Source organism: Schistosoma haematobium, chromosome 1, assembly GCF_000699445.3.
Source record: "Schistosoma haematobium chromosome 1, whole genome shotgun sequence".
NCBI lineage: Eukaryota > Metazoa > Platyhelminthes > Trematoda > Strigeidida > Schistosomatidae > Schistosoma > Schistosoma haematobium.
The window spans coordinates 14,495,846-14,510,603 of NC_067196.1; the positions used below are offsets into that span (position 1 = coordinate 14,495,846).

Consider the following 14,758-nt stretch of genomic DNA (forward strand, 5'->3'; position numbering starts at 1 on the left):
AATAGAACGCGATTATTGTAATGGAAACAATTATTATAATCAATCGTATCAGGGATTGTTTTACCGTACCTGTTTGTTTAACTGCACCAAAATACTTACATTATTCCTTCCGTCAACTTCAGTCAACCTTGGCGAAAGCTGGCCTGATCACCCACACTCTTGTCAACGCACTCAGTCGATATTTTGGTATCGAATGTTTGGCATACGTATGGTCTCGAACCTGGTTGTTATGGTCGTTTCTGGTTCTTTGGCTCAACGTGATTTCGTCCTACGTCTGCAGCGTTTTCTGGTCCAGACCTCTACGGGCGCAGTCTTTAGATCCTGAATACAAACCATTCTAGTGTGGCATGCCAACTCGAGCAGAAAATACAGCACGTTTTCATGGTACAGTTCTACGTTAAAGACCTTCTGTGGCAACTCGAGGATCAACGATCGCTTCCTGTTCTACCAACACCTCGTCCTACAATCGCACATTTGCCCATCACAAACGAAACAGCTACGTATCGAAAGTGTTATTTCTTTCTAGCGAGGGGCCTCGGTGGTGACTTGCTTTTATCAAGAGAACGCGATTGTTGTAATGGAAACAATTATTATTATAACCAATTGTACCAGGGATTGTTTTGCCGTACTTGTTTGTTTAACTGCACCAAAATACATACATTACTCCTACCTTTGATTGTGACTTTGCACGGATTCGGTTACGTTCAGTAACCACACTTGTACTCCTTTGGCACGATCTCGGTATTCTTTCGATACCACGAGATCGCCAACCAATGCATGTCGACTACAGCCATCAACTGCCTTCTGATATTTGACCTACGGGGGATGTTGTCGGTCAACCTGCACGTAGTCTTCCTGTGGTGGTGATCATAGCCAACCGCGACTCGACGCCACACTACATCACCATCACGTTTGCTGCACAAAGCGTGATGATCTACTAAGTCTCGACTAATTCTTGAGGCGACTGAGGAAGGAAGTGGATCTCAAATGATGAAGGACGATCAGAGAAAAGTAGAGGATATGGAAAACTATTTCGGGTCAGTTTTCACTCAGGAGCCCCTTCTAGACAAAGAAACAGACCCAAATACAACGTCGAAAAATCGTTTGCTCAGTGTGTAATTCGGTTGAGACGCCGAACTTAAGACCCTTAACACTTCAGACACGAAAAACTCGACTGAACCGGATGAACTACACCTTAAAATCTTGAGACAATTCGCACAATACATTGCTGCCTCACCGACTATCATATTCCATGTCACTTAACCAAGGCGAGTTAACTACGGGCTGTAGGATGCAACTGTCATCCCAATACATAAAACAGGATCAAGACGACTTCCATCAAACTACAGACCTCTCAGTCTCACCAGTGTCGTAGTTAAAGTACTGGAAAGAATAGTCAAAAAGACCATAATGACATTAGTGGAAACCAACAACTTGTTAAGCAGTGAACGATATCGTTTCAGAAAAGGTCTATCTTACACTACAAATTCCCTTATAGCAAGGGAGCAATGGATCAAGGGTTTAGACAATGGAAAATCAGTGGATGCTGTCCATATGGACTTCAGCAAAGTATTTGATGAGGTGCTAAAAGATTACATTTGAAGCTGGAAAATCTAGATATTGCCGGACCTCTTCCAAATTGGTTAAAAGGTTTCTTGATAGGTTGCAGAAGGAAATTAAGGGATATTCAAATTGTTCCTCCTGGGAACCAGTACTTGATGGAGTACCGCAAGCCGTCCTTGGTCCTCAGTTGTTTATAATGTATGTAAATTAAGGCACAAGTGTAGAATCCAAACTACGGTTTGGACAGAAGAATAGTCGACCGGGGACTTTAGACACGCGCCCTTTCCCGTCGAAATCAAAACAAGTAATCGGGTAAATAGCGGTTCTAAACAAATATTACCACCCGGCTATTCAACCAATAATTGTTCAATCAATCAAATCAGTCACAACAAATGAACGTTATTTTATCCTGACTGGATAGAACACACACAAAAGGAGGAGCAAATCAATATGGCTACCGCCAAGAACAAATGTCAAATAAAACAACACAGATGCAGTTCAGGAAGAAACACAAACTTAGTGAATGCGTAAGAAAAACAAAAACTATAATAAAAAATACAAGTATTAACAATTCAAATGTAATCAAAATACAACAATGTACAACTAAGGGGATCAATAGGAACAAAGTACAAGTATCTACATGGAGGGATTTTCACCAACACACAAAACCTTCAAAATGGATCTTACAACAAGTATTGTTGATACCCCAATACTACTATATGCTGGAGAGAAATAACAGGAGATGCAGACTCATGTGCACATCAGGGGGACTAAGATGTTCCGACCAGCTTGTTCAAAAGACGCTAAATGCTTATCTCACAGATTAGAAGGTGATATGATTTTGACGTAAAAAGTACTAAAAAATGATTTTCGACGTAATTCTTCCTCTCTTTTTCTTCCTATCAGATCAAGATATTTCAGGGGACACAATATGAGAGTAGAAAGGCCAAGAACGGTAATAATACCAGTGGCATACTTGTTTTCACACCATCTTCAATCCCTGGAACTTGTTACCCAAAACCGTGGTGTCCTCACCTTCAGTTGACTCTTTAAGAGGATGCTAGACACAGAAGCTTACTAAAAAAAAGGCACATGGTATAGGTACTCCATTCATACAAAATGAATTTGAATGCAAATCTGAAACTACAGTACGATAATGTCCTTAGCCCTTGTGAAATTTAATCTTCAAGGTCTCTTGAAATGTTGCTTGACCTACCTCAATCGGCTTCGAACCACAGCATTTGATTACTCCTAAAAACAGAAATATGTTCCTGATGTCCATTTTTCCATGTGATGTCTAATTTATGGGATTTACCCTAATGTTTGTCCTGGGACTGAGCTTAATTTAATGTCTGTGGGGATGGCTAGGAGTTTGTTGGATGCTTTAAGTCATCGGGTGATAACCTCTTAAACGCCTGCTCTTTATCAGGCAAGGATTCACTAATCTGAGGCTTTCCTCATAAGGTTTAAATATGAGTGTCTGAACTGATTTCGTGAATCGCTATTGCATACGTTCCAGTGTGCACTTGTCCTTTTAAGGTGAGAGGGGAAATACTATATTTACGTACTCTAAATGAAGACAAATAAAACTGTTGAAGATTTTGTCTAAAATTGATCCGTCTAACCTGCCGAAAATGCGTTTCGACATTACCAGTGCAAGCTTTACTGAAAAAGCATTTTTTCATAGTTAGCGTAGGACTTCAGAGTGTAATGTGCCAACACATCAGGATCGTTTCCAACTGAAAAACGTTCTGTGCTGCATTTATAGTCTTCCACATGTCTCAGATGGACCACGTTACACTTTGAAGTGTTGAAGGCAAGTCCGCTGACTTCCTTCCTTATTCAGGTCCTCCTGAAGCGTCAAATTACCCACTTGGTTGTAAAATTCTCTCCAGAGCTTCATATCATCACCTAAAACTAATAAATCAGATAGCACTTGTCGAGGAACGCAGCTTGCATGAATTGTAAAGGTGGAGGCCATAGTACTAAGCTTCGAGGCACTCTACTATGACATTCTGTCGTCTAAGCAAAAGGGAATTTCGCCATGACCCTAAAACATCAAAAATTTGGGTATAAAAACAAGCTAATCAACTAACGGCCAAATAATATCTAATCTTTTGTGCTTATTTATGAAATATATATGACTGATTTTGTCAAAAGCTCTTGAGAGGTCAAAGTATAATACATCAACATCCTCTTAGCTATCAAAAATATTTGTTCGTCCGTTCATAGAGGTTAGCAGGCTGGTTATACAAGAATGATCCATCCGAAATTGTGTTGTTGGGGTGAAAGCAAGTTTATGGAAAAAGAGTATTCCTGGAGACTGTCGCATATCAAGGTACCTTGAAGGTTCATCACATCGGCTCCCAGTCCACCTGTCGTGAATTGTCCTTTAAACTTGACAAATCTAACCGCCCAAGCTTTAAGGCGTCCGACTGCTTCTTCAGCGAGATGCCAACTCTACATTTTCGAAAAGTTCTGAATTCCTATGATATTGAAGAGACGATCATCAGCAGAGTCATCACTTCTAATGTATTCAGCGAAGTTTTCGATGTGAAGACTGATGTTTCCTAGATTCAGGACATGAGAATCAAAGATGAATAGAGCGGAATAATTTCTTCAGCACAATTGATCCTGTAGACCTTTTAAGGTTACTGATGGTCTGAAGTCCGGAATAATAAGGAAAATTGTAATTGAGATTCCAATAAAAAAACAAACATTTTACACGTTTGAACTCTGTCCTGGGTGTAAGAGGATTATCTTTTGAAAAAATTATGACCCATCTTGAAATTAAGATTCCACGGGAGTCGCTAGATGGATGCTCCTTCTCACAACGAAGTAAGGTAATGTGTAGCTGAAGGTAAACCCACTTCTTTTAATTAATTATTAATCATTGTCTGACGACTTTTATGAAGTTGATCATAAACTGGATTGCGTCCACTTTTAAGGGTGATTCAGCATCTATTAAATAACCCAGAAAACATCATGACAACACAATATTTTCTTCAATTGTAAAAAACGAGACCGTGTCTTTGAGAAATTAATTGCACGGTCAGAACCCATTAACCTTTAGTTGCACTAATGGTTACCATTTTTACTAGTGTTTTTATATGCTTTGTATTTGCTGTTGTATCACACGGTTAATCAAAACTGGACTTCATTATTACGCCAAAGTCATTTTAATTCCGGTTTTGGTTTATTTACATGGAATGCAAGTTTGGGGAATGTTTAAAAGACCTCCGAAATTCTCCGCGAACCCCTTCATAGTCTTCGTACATGATTTCATTCACACATCCAACTATTATACTAATAATACCCAAAAGAATGTTCACTGCAACTGTCGATATACATAAGAACGATGTTATCTCGATGCGACGTTATAATACATTGAAACTATTGTAATTATTCAACTTCGATGTTGTGCTTCATTTTATGAAGTATTGTTTACTCGTGGTTGTCATCTAACAGAGGATTTCGGTACATCAATCGGCTGTTCAACTACGCGGCAATTTAAAACTTATCCAATTCCATTGGTGGTCTGACGACATTATCAATCGCACGAATCATCAGTTCACTCAGTCGAGTGAATCTCCTGCAAAATAAAAACGACATTGTGGCCCTAATCCCGACACTGACAACGCTTTTCACGAGTATGATTGACACGAGTCCAGAGTGATACCCTTGGTTTCCTATTTTCGTTGCGATATTCTCCAGCTCACTTGGTGAACAAACATGCAATAATCACCGTTTATCATCACCATCATTAATTGTTTGGCAATCTTCAGCGCGCAACTACCCTCAACATGTTTGGTACCGATTCAAAAGGCCGATGAATCTGGCGGGGGGGTATTGTAGGGCCAGTGAGATGTCACTGGGCCCTAGCAAAATGATCTGGCAGTTGGGTCACTGAATATTGAACAGGTCATCGATTCCTCCGATCATTCAACATAGATCATCTATGTTGGTTATCCATATCTTGTCTTAGAGAGTGAAGGCAAAAGAGCTGCAATCACTCTTTGAAAGATAGAATGGGATGACCATTGAGTCATATTACTCGTTGAACATGGTGAAAAGTGTTAACAAGGTAATAAAGATACGGACTAGTTACTACGATCGAATACTCGATTTGAGGTCTCACATTGGTGAGTATAAAATCCAGTATAATAACCGAAGCTTGAAGCTCAGTAGAACCTTTTAGCAGTTGCCATATTGCAACTTGTTGGTCTTTTTAGGTTAGGACGTACCACTTTACTCAAGTGTTTTTTTAAAACTTTTTGGAGAACTTATATAATTAACAACAGACCAGTGACTAGTAATATTAGTGCTCTTCATTTGAAAACATTTCCTGTGATGATTCCATAAACCCCAGCTTTGGAATCCTTCAAATCGCTTCGCAGTTGAAATACATCAGCATCGATTGTTTTCGTTTTGCTAACCATAACATTTGCGAATAATCATTCTGGATATTTGAAGAGACTTGGCAAGCTGAACAGCCATGTAATAGAGTACACTTACATTGGAAGATTTCACATAAGGAAGATAAACAAGAAAGTAGTTTATAATCTTAATAATCATAAAAACAAACAATAGTAATTGCCCATTCCCAATTAATTGGTATTTAGCTGCAGCTAGCAGGTACCAACTTTAGTTATGCAAAAAAAACTATCTCCTATTGGAGGTGACTAATATTAAATGATTGAAGACACTTCAATGGTACAGTTATCTCTGAATAGGAGGATATAATTCGTAGTTCTTCTTAGCGCATTTACGTCATTTACTTAGGTTTTGTCCTCGAACATACTAGGATAATAAAATTTTCTATTTTCTCGGAAAATATTTTGCTTGTTATGCCTTCTACTATCGAGTTTTATTATTTTTCTCCAGTATTCTTCTTCTTACTTCATAACTTCCTCAAAATAAAAGCATTGACGCTTTTTTTTCTGTTGCAAATTTTGATTAATACACCATATAGAAGTGCTTGTTACATTAATTGTGGTAATTTCTAAGTTTATATTATTCGTTGTAGTTGATAACATTTTTAATCCTGGTCTTGCACAATTTTTGCTGGCGATCACTTGCCTTCGGTTACTGATTTTAGAACCTCTGTGTACTGTTTATTTTTTCCATACTTTTTCAGTAGCATATTTGTGATGCTATGAGGGATCTTATTTTCTCGAAATTTTCCAATAATATGAGGTATTGAGTTCGTATAATTTTGTATTCCAGCGTGTTATGAAAAGTTGCGTTGGTGATTTAGTCTCATCTCAGAAGTCTAACTGGTTCACAAGTCAAGTCCCCGAGAATTGGCATTTCTGAGGCCTCTTTTTGCAGCATTAATGTGTCAAATATATGAAGCAAACTGAGACTCATGGTAGGTTAAGTGTAAGCACGCTGTAGTGCCCTGGTAGTACTGATTTACTATCCAGAGTGGTAATCACACACGATAGCCATTATACTCGTGGCAGATTGGCTAGTTCTGTCAATAAACTAATTATTTAGTTTTAAATACTAATCAACATTGATATGAAGCAACGAATGCCCACAGCAACCGATCAACATAGGCGGTGATAAAAACGAAAAAGAATGAGTATAAAATGCAATGATACGTCGCGTTATTCGAAGTACTATTCACCAGTGTAGATCATCAACGTTGACGATCTCTGTTGAATGATTGGGGACCTACACGAGTTAGACGGGAATGGTATGACCAGAGGCTGACTTCTAACTCACACATTGCGGTCAGCACCTAATATGGATTATCCCTTCAACTTTTCAAGGTACTGTGGCTGCTTTGAGGACCGTATAGCACAAAGTGCACTGTGATGGAAATGTGTTAGTTAGAGAAGGTACAAGCGAAAGTGTGACCACCACTGCATACAGCAGTCCATGGAGTATGATTGACTGGTGCGCGTTGTTCGCTCTTGACTTTGACGGAGGTCGATGAACTGTTCAATATCCAGTGACACAACTGCCGGATGATTTGGCTAGGGCTCAGTGACATTTCACTAACCCTACAAGGACAGTAAGTGATTTTATATCAGGACTGTGAATTGCGAACTGAGTAGATGCTGTAACATCTCGTTTTCTCCTCTTGCTAAGATTATTAACCTCTGAGACCGTTAAAAACGGTTCGCAAATCGCGGATGGTAAAACCAAAGACAGGAATCCTTCTTTCGCATCAATTGATCAATATTTGGAAATTTATTCTAGTGAGAGGAAACACTTTCATTTCTAATCAATTATAAAAACATACTGGACCTTGAATAAAAAAATTCACTGTAAAAATAATACAAGTCAATCAACTTACCATTTACTTAGTAAGGGTTATCAATTGTTTATTCGTATCATTGAAAGCCCCGTGTCGGATGTAAATAGAAATTATGTCGGTACTCTATCTACGACGACACTTCATATATTTAGTATAAATCATGAGTTTTATTTGGGACTGGTTGTCTGGTTCTGTGTCAAAGGTTCTGAGTTATCTCGGCTTATGGCAAAAAAACGGAAAGCTGGTATTTTTAGGGCTAGATAATGCTGGGAAGACAACATTACTGCATCGTCTGAAAGATGATCGCATGGCTCAACATGTTCCAACACTTCATCCAACTTCTGAAGAATTGTCGATCGGTGGGATGAGATTTACGACATTTGATCTTGGTGGGCATGAACAAGCAAGGCGCGTTTGGAAAAATTACATCCCAGCTGTTGATGGCCTTGTCTTTATGGTAGATGCATACGATCGTAACAGGTTAGTTACTGGGATTATTTCCATGTACATACTAAAGATTCTTGGAGTCGAAGAAGGAGTTGGACAATCTCCTGCAGGATGAGCAGATAGCTCACGCTCCTATTTTAATACTCGGAAACAAAATAGATAAACCCGGTGCAGCTAGTGAAGAAGAATTGCGGTATTTCTTGGGGTTACAGGGAATCACAACAGGAAAGGGTACCATTAACAAAAGTCAAATACCTACTGGGAGACCTATTGAACTGTTCATGTGCAGTATATTAAAACGGCAAGGGTATGGTGAAGCGTTTAATTGGCTTGCTCAATATCTTGATTAAATACTTATTATTCATGTAATTTATTTTATATTAATAAAGAATGCAACTCATTTAATAATCTTAAGACTGTAGATAAACTGAGATTACAGATTGGTGATATGTACTTTTGTCAACCGAGAATATGCTGTTTCAGCATCCACTTAATCCATTTTTCGAGTCAGTATCCAAATTTTGACTAACCGTTGTGTATAGATAGTGTGATGAATATCATCACAGTGATGTGCTGTCGCTAGTTAGTGATACCTGTACCATTGAAGTGTCTTCAATCATTTAATATTAGTCACCTCCAATAGGAGATAGTTTTTTTTGCATAACTAAAGTTGGCACCTGCTAGCTGCAGCTAAATACCAATTAATTGGGAATGGGCAATTACTATTGTTTGTTTTTATGATTATTAAGATTATAAACTACTTTCTTGTTTATCTTCCTTATGTGAAATCTTCCAATGTAAGTGTACTCTATTACATGGCTGTTTAGTTTACCTTTAATTTTTAAACGAAATCCAGGTTATGGGTGAGTAGGGAGCGACGGGTTGTACAGCGTTTCTTATACCTTCTAAGTGAGTCCTTCAGAACAGTACGTTAAGTCAAATGAAGTAGGATTTAGAAATATGGTCTATTTTGTTTAAATTTGCGTAACATGTGACTTAGGAACATAACTGCTAAAATTTTTGTCACTATAAATACATTGACCAAAAATTATGGCGTTTGACACTGAGCTCAAATGTACTGTTCAAGCGTTACTTGGAGAACCAAAGAGTTAATTGTAAAATTAAACCTTTGTAGTAGTTGCAGAGACAACAGCTGTAAATTGTCTAATAACAGTATTAATAGCAAAATAGACGACTCAATTTCTGTTCAGTGGTTAGTAATTCTTTCCTTGGTTACCGCTGGATTCTTTCTCTAATAATAAAACGTTTCGAGTTTACTAATTAACAGTCTCATATTTAAATAATTTGTCAAGTTACTCTACTGACTGTTCTGTTGTCGAAAACGCAGATTTTTGTATCCTGAGGTACTTAACCATTTTATTTGTAAAGTCCGGATTTATTTTAATGTTCACCGTTAGTGGCCCAAATTACGAACAACTTCCTGTCAATTTTGTACTTCTTTGGCAGGGTAATCCTACAGAAGTAGTTGTGCTTTATTCCTGCCTTTTTTGTTCTCCCGGGTTCTATGTATTTACACAACGCCTTGTTATAGTCTGCATAATATTCTGTAATTTCCGTAAAATTAGTATCGTGAATATAGGGAATGACGTTTTTCAAATAAGTACGACGAATTCCACTCTCCCTCTCAAAATGACCTCATGACCACGCGTATATAGTTACTGTCAGCAAATTCCTCACTGCCTTCTTGCGGTTGGGTTGTTGTTTACAAAATTGGGCAGACGAAAAGCGAAAGTCGCACTTGAGCCGGGCTGGTGGGTACAGAGGATTCACCTGGGAAACCGTGATTCCTAATTAGCATTGCATATGGACTCCGGGACAATTTTAAATTGATCAGTATTAGACAATAAGTATTGGAGAGGGTGTAAAGAACTTATTGCATTGGTGTTACAGAGTAATGTTTTGTTTGTTTACGACTCAAAGCAAAGGTTAGATTCATTATACACTAACTTGTCTTTAGTTTGCAAACAAACAGAAACATTATCCATGTGATATTACTGGGTTGACTGAATGTTTTTAGCCCTGGAAATAATACATACTCCATGAAAAAGGGTTCTTTGAAATATCTGTTTCTGTTGCACCGATTGAGTCAATTTTTTGTTCAAGAGGTTTTAAGTGGTGAGGTAAACTATTTCTAGACTAATTTAGGTACAGCAGTTGAGCCATAAGATATTTTGGGCGTAATCCACACAAAAATTCCCAGTACTATGGACTAAAGATTGTGTTGTTTCTTGTATCAGACGCAGAGTATTAAGGAATTATGGTAAACCAGTTGATGCGGTTGTGAATTTTCATCGATTGAGATGGTCGATCCACGTATTACGCATGCCGAACTACCACGATGCGCAATGCTGGCTGATGTTTTAGACGGTTGGAAGTTGGGGGCGGCCAAACCAAAATGTGGCATCAGTCCATGAAGTCACCAACTTCTGGTCTGAGCCATGTTGGTAGATGCAGACTACTTGGTTGAGGTCCGCACGACTGTCGTAGCCAGTGATTGGAGACTGGAGAGTAATCTCTCACACTCAAAATTTTGTTTATTTAAACACATAAACATTAGTACAAGAAGGCACCAAATAAATATGCTCTACATAAATCATTCGAATCGTGTAAAGGCTGGAATACTGCCCGGGTATCCAAACCGAAGCAGGCGGTTTTCTTAGAGAGCCACACCCGGAGCCGTCGACCTAAAGGTCTGATTCACAAGGAAGTGGGGCAACCTAGCGAGATGCAGTCCCATGGTAGCCGGAAACCAACGATAGGTTCATACGACATTTATTTTCTGGAGCTCATGTGCACCATTGGCTTGTAATCATGGTTTTACAATTTACGGAGGTGCATCCTCCGTATTCGACCTGGCTAAAGGTCTGGATATTTGTTTTTCGTCCTCTCAATTTCGTAAACAACACACCCGCCACAAAAATGCAGTGAATAGGACTTCCTTGGCAGTGGCTGTAAGTACGTGGCCTACTCACTGCCTTCTCGTGGCGCGGTTGTTGTTTGCGAAATTGAGAGGACGAAAAGCGAATGTCCGGCGCTTCAACCGGGTTGTTGGATTCGGAGGTCCCACGTACAGGAGTTGTAAAACCCTGATTCCAAGCCAATGGTGCACATGAGCTCCAGAAAATAAATGTCGTATGAACCTATCGTTGGTTGCCGGCTACCATGGGACTGCATCTCGTTAGGTTGCTCCACTGCCTTGTGGATCAGACCTTTAGGTCGAAGGCTCGTGGTGTGGCCGTCTAAGAAAACCACATGCTGTGGTTTGGACACCCGGACAGTATCCTAACCCTCACATGAATCGAATGATTTATATGGTGCCTCCTTGTACCAGTGTTTGTGTTTAAATAAATGAAAAAGAGAAGACGCTGAGCGATTTATCAGACAATCAGAAAACCATTTAGTCATAAAGAAGTTCCTAATGAAAGGTAGTGAAACTGAAGTAAATAAAGTTTCGATATGACTAATGATTGGAAAGACCTATAATTCGGAATCAGAAGCAGAGATAGATTATATTGTTTAGATTGGAAACTATGCGCAGAGTTTTCATCATGCAGTAACACCAACTACAATGCAAGAATAAATTGTGGCAACATGGATAAAGTAATTTAGCGTGCAAATCCAAGAGGTGTTAAGTCGAGAGTTTCAGCTTAGTCCTACTGTGTTAGGTTTTAAAAAGTTTTAGAAGTAGGGGTTAGAGTGGGTGAATATCTTTTAGCTACACAAAGACGATTGACTGTGCTTAGAATCACACCAACTACGCTTAACGTGTAATCCCAATGAATTCATGGGCCATAATAAATTGTCTTGAACGTCACGTGAAGTTCAGTTAACACTATCTTAGATCTGACCGTCTCCCTGAAAGTCTTAGCAATTCTTGTTTGAGTGTATGAATGTTCTGGTATTGTGAACACCTCTTCGAGCTCACAGTAACAGAGTTTCCTGACAATTTTCAATGTTCTGCATTGAAGGAAACTACTGAAATTCACGTAAAGACCCAAGACCTATTATATTGGGTCTGTTTATAAATTATAGTCCTTTTGGACCCTGACTAATTCAAGCCATTAGGAGAAAAGTAGATTTGAGTGAATTAGTCAGAATAGGAAATGAAGGATTTACTAGGTTTTGTGATTTTGATTTTTAAACGAACTTATATAGATTGGCTCCGAGCTTTTAATCATTATAGTTTGGGGTTGGGATCAGAGTATAGTCATGGGAATTAACGTTAGTTTATGTGTCATAATCCGAACCCTAGTTTCAAATTAGTTTGAAGGCTAACCTGAATATTACTCATAACTTGATTCAGCAAAGTGGAACCATGAGTGTGCGTCAAGAATAAACATGCAGACAGCAACAGGGTCACATCAAATCGCTCAACGTAGATAACCAGTTTTGACTACGCAAGCACCATTAGATACTTATGCTTAAGATTAGAATTTATGACTAGCATCTATAGTTGTAATGCGATAGCATTGCGATTTGGGACTAAGATGGAGATTTTATAATTTTGGCTAAAAGAAATAGTTTTTCAGACAGCTTGGTTACGGACTTGAGGTTCAAGATTAGGTTTTAAGGTTACAGTCAGAATTAGGTTTTACGATCAATCTACCTAAATTCCAACTCCAACTGCTATCCCAACATTAACCCCAAATCCTTAGCATCACATATTCGTCCTAATCCTTAAGTCGTAGCCTATATCATCTCACTAATTTTGGCCAGCAGAATCTTTTGAAACTTTATTAAGATTATCCACAGACTTATATAAACTACTTTCCATGTTTCAGCTTCAAGGCTAACGAAAATTGCGGCAAAATATCATACTACTTTGTTACTCTGTACTCGCAGTCATTACGCCCCCGCATTCACAAAAGAATGCTCTTTTCAGCAGTTTAAGGCATTGTAAAAACTAAATAATGTCCCACTATTAGAATTAACCAATATATAACCGATGATCAAAATGTCTGCAAGATATCTGGACCATAGTAGAACTTTCAAGATAATTGAAGTGGTCGGTACACGCCCAACTCACGCGCTATTATTTCAGGTGCCAACACAGACCAGTATCTTTCATTTGGACAGAAAAGAATGCATTCAAAATATTTTTACGCAATGCGATCAATAGACTGCATCTTCACTCGCGTATTCGAAGTCATTAATTAAATCTGTTGGTAGGACGTCAGCTCCTGAAAACTCTGGCAATCTTCTAGGGACACGATTCTCACCTATGACGAAGTTAAATAAAAATGGGGAAAGCAGAAAACCGTGAAGAACATCATACCAGGTTGATGGTTTTCTGTAAGCTGTGATTCGATTAACGATGTTTTAAAATAGTACAGGTTAATATACTTCTTTGTCACGTCATTCGATCGCGGATACTGCCGTTAAACCTGTCGATCTGCAGAGCTGAAAGCTGCCTCAAGATCGAGAGATACAACTACGTTTGGGACCCAGTAGTTATTTCTTGACGAGAGGCGATGATTTGAGCTTACGTTCAGGCCTGAGTTCGCTCCTCACGAGCCCTAACAAAGCGTTGAAGGATTGTTAAGGCCACTATTCTACACATCATCAGTATTCCCGAATTGACATGTTCTCATAGGTTCTTCACCAAGTAGCATACAGACATATTCGTATCGGGCTAAAGATCCTATGAGACAACTTAGCGTAGCTTGATCAGTGATTTCGGTACCCTGAGATGCTTTCTATTGGCAATGAAGTGTCCTAAAAGTCAAGTAACCAATTTTTATGACCAGAGCCGAGTGATGTAATGAATTCTTTTTTGCTGCATCGTACTTTCGGTGTTTTCCTCTCCTAGATTGTATTTGTTTTTTTGTTTCGGCGACTTTGCAAGAAACTTGTATGTGATTGTGAACTGGTTTGAATTAGATAACCTCTGAAAACTGAGATGTACTTAACAGTCGAGTTATTTTGTTTTGATATCATCCGAAGCGCATGACCACGATCAGCATTCAGTTGAACTCGGAGCATCAAGGTTTTACGCCAAGCATAATACGGAACGGCCGTCCAATGTTTCCATGTTTACAATGGTAGTCTGACATTGATCGGTCCATGATTTTAATGAAATTTAACAATTTCCACAACCCCGAACTGAAAAGCCCAATACAATTGAGCTTTTGAATCGTAAACCATTGTCCTATCACTTCGACCTTAGTTTTGATGGGATAATGCAATTTACACCAAAAATGTTTGTGGTTTACCGTCGACCTCGAGTCGATCGAAATAATGTTTGTGAAAACAACGAGGCCATAAGTGCGTTAGCAGTTTCATTTTAAACATCGACGGAAGCTTAATGAAAACATTGACAAATAATCACAATTTTATGCCAAAGTAGTTTTAATTCGTTGTCTAGATATTTCCTAAACATTTCATACATCTAAGGACGTAGTAATTAATATAATGAATAGATTCCAAATGATTGAAACGTGAATAATAACTAAGGACCCC

At 38.6% G+C, this 14,758-nt stretch overlaps 1 protein-coding gene across 1 annotated transcript; it reads left to right on the top strand.

Moving 5' to 3' along the window:
• Window positions 1–7,911: 7,911 nt before the first annotated feature.
• On the top strand, window positions 7,912–11,113 carry SAR1B (GTP-binding protein SAR1b). Its single transcript, XM_035732680.2, has 4 exons — window positions 7,912–8,311; window positions 8,349–8,643; window positions 8,694–8,784; window positions 8,821–11,113. Exons 1-2 carry the CDS (start codon window positions 7,992–7,994, stop codon window positions 8,626–8,628), a joined length of 600 nt encoding a protein of 199 aa, XP_035585984.1. The 5' UTR covers window positions 7,912–7,991; the 3' UTR covers window positions 8,629–8,643; window positions 8,694–8,784; window positions 8,821–11,113.
• The last annotated feature ends 3,645 nt before the right edge of the window (window positions 11,114–14,758 follow it).

Coding starts and splice junctions, on each gene's coding strand:
- SAR1B (XM_035732680.2), top strand. CDS start 7,992: ATGAGTTTTATTTGGGACTGGTTGTCTGGTTCTGTGTCAAAGGTTCTG. Junction 8,312..8,348: donor GATGCATACGATCGTAACAG/GTTAGTTACTGG, acceptor TACATACTAAAG/ATTCTTGGAGTCGAAGAAGG.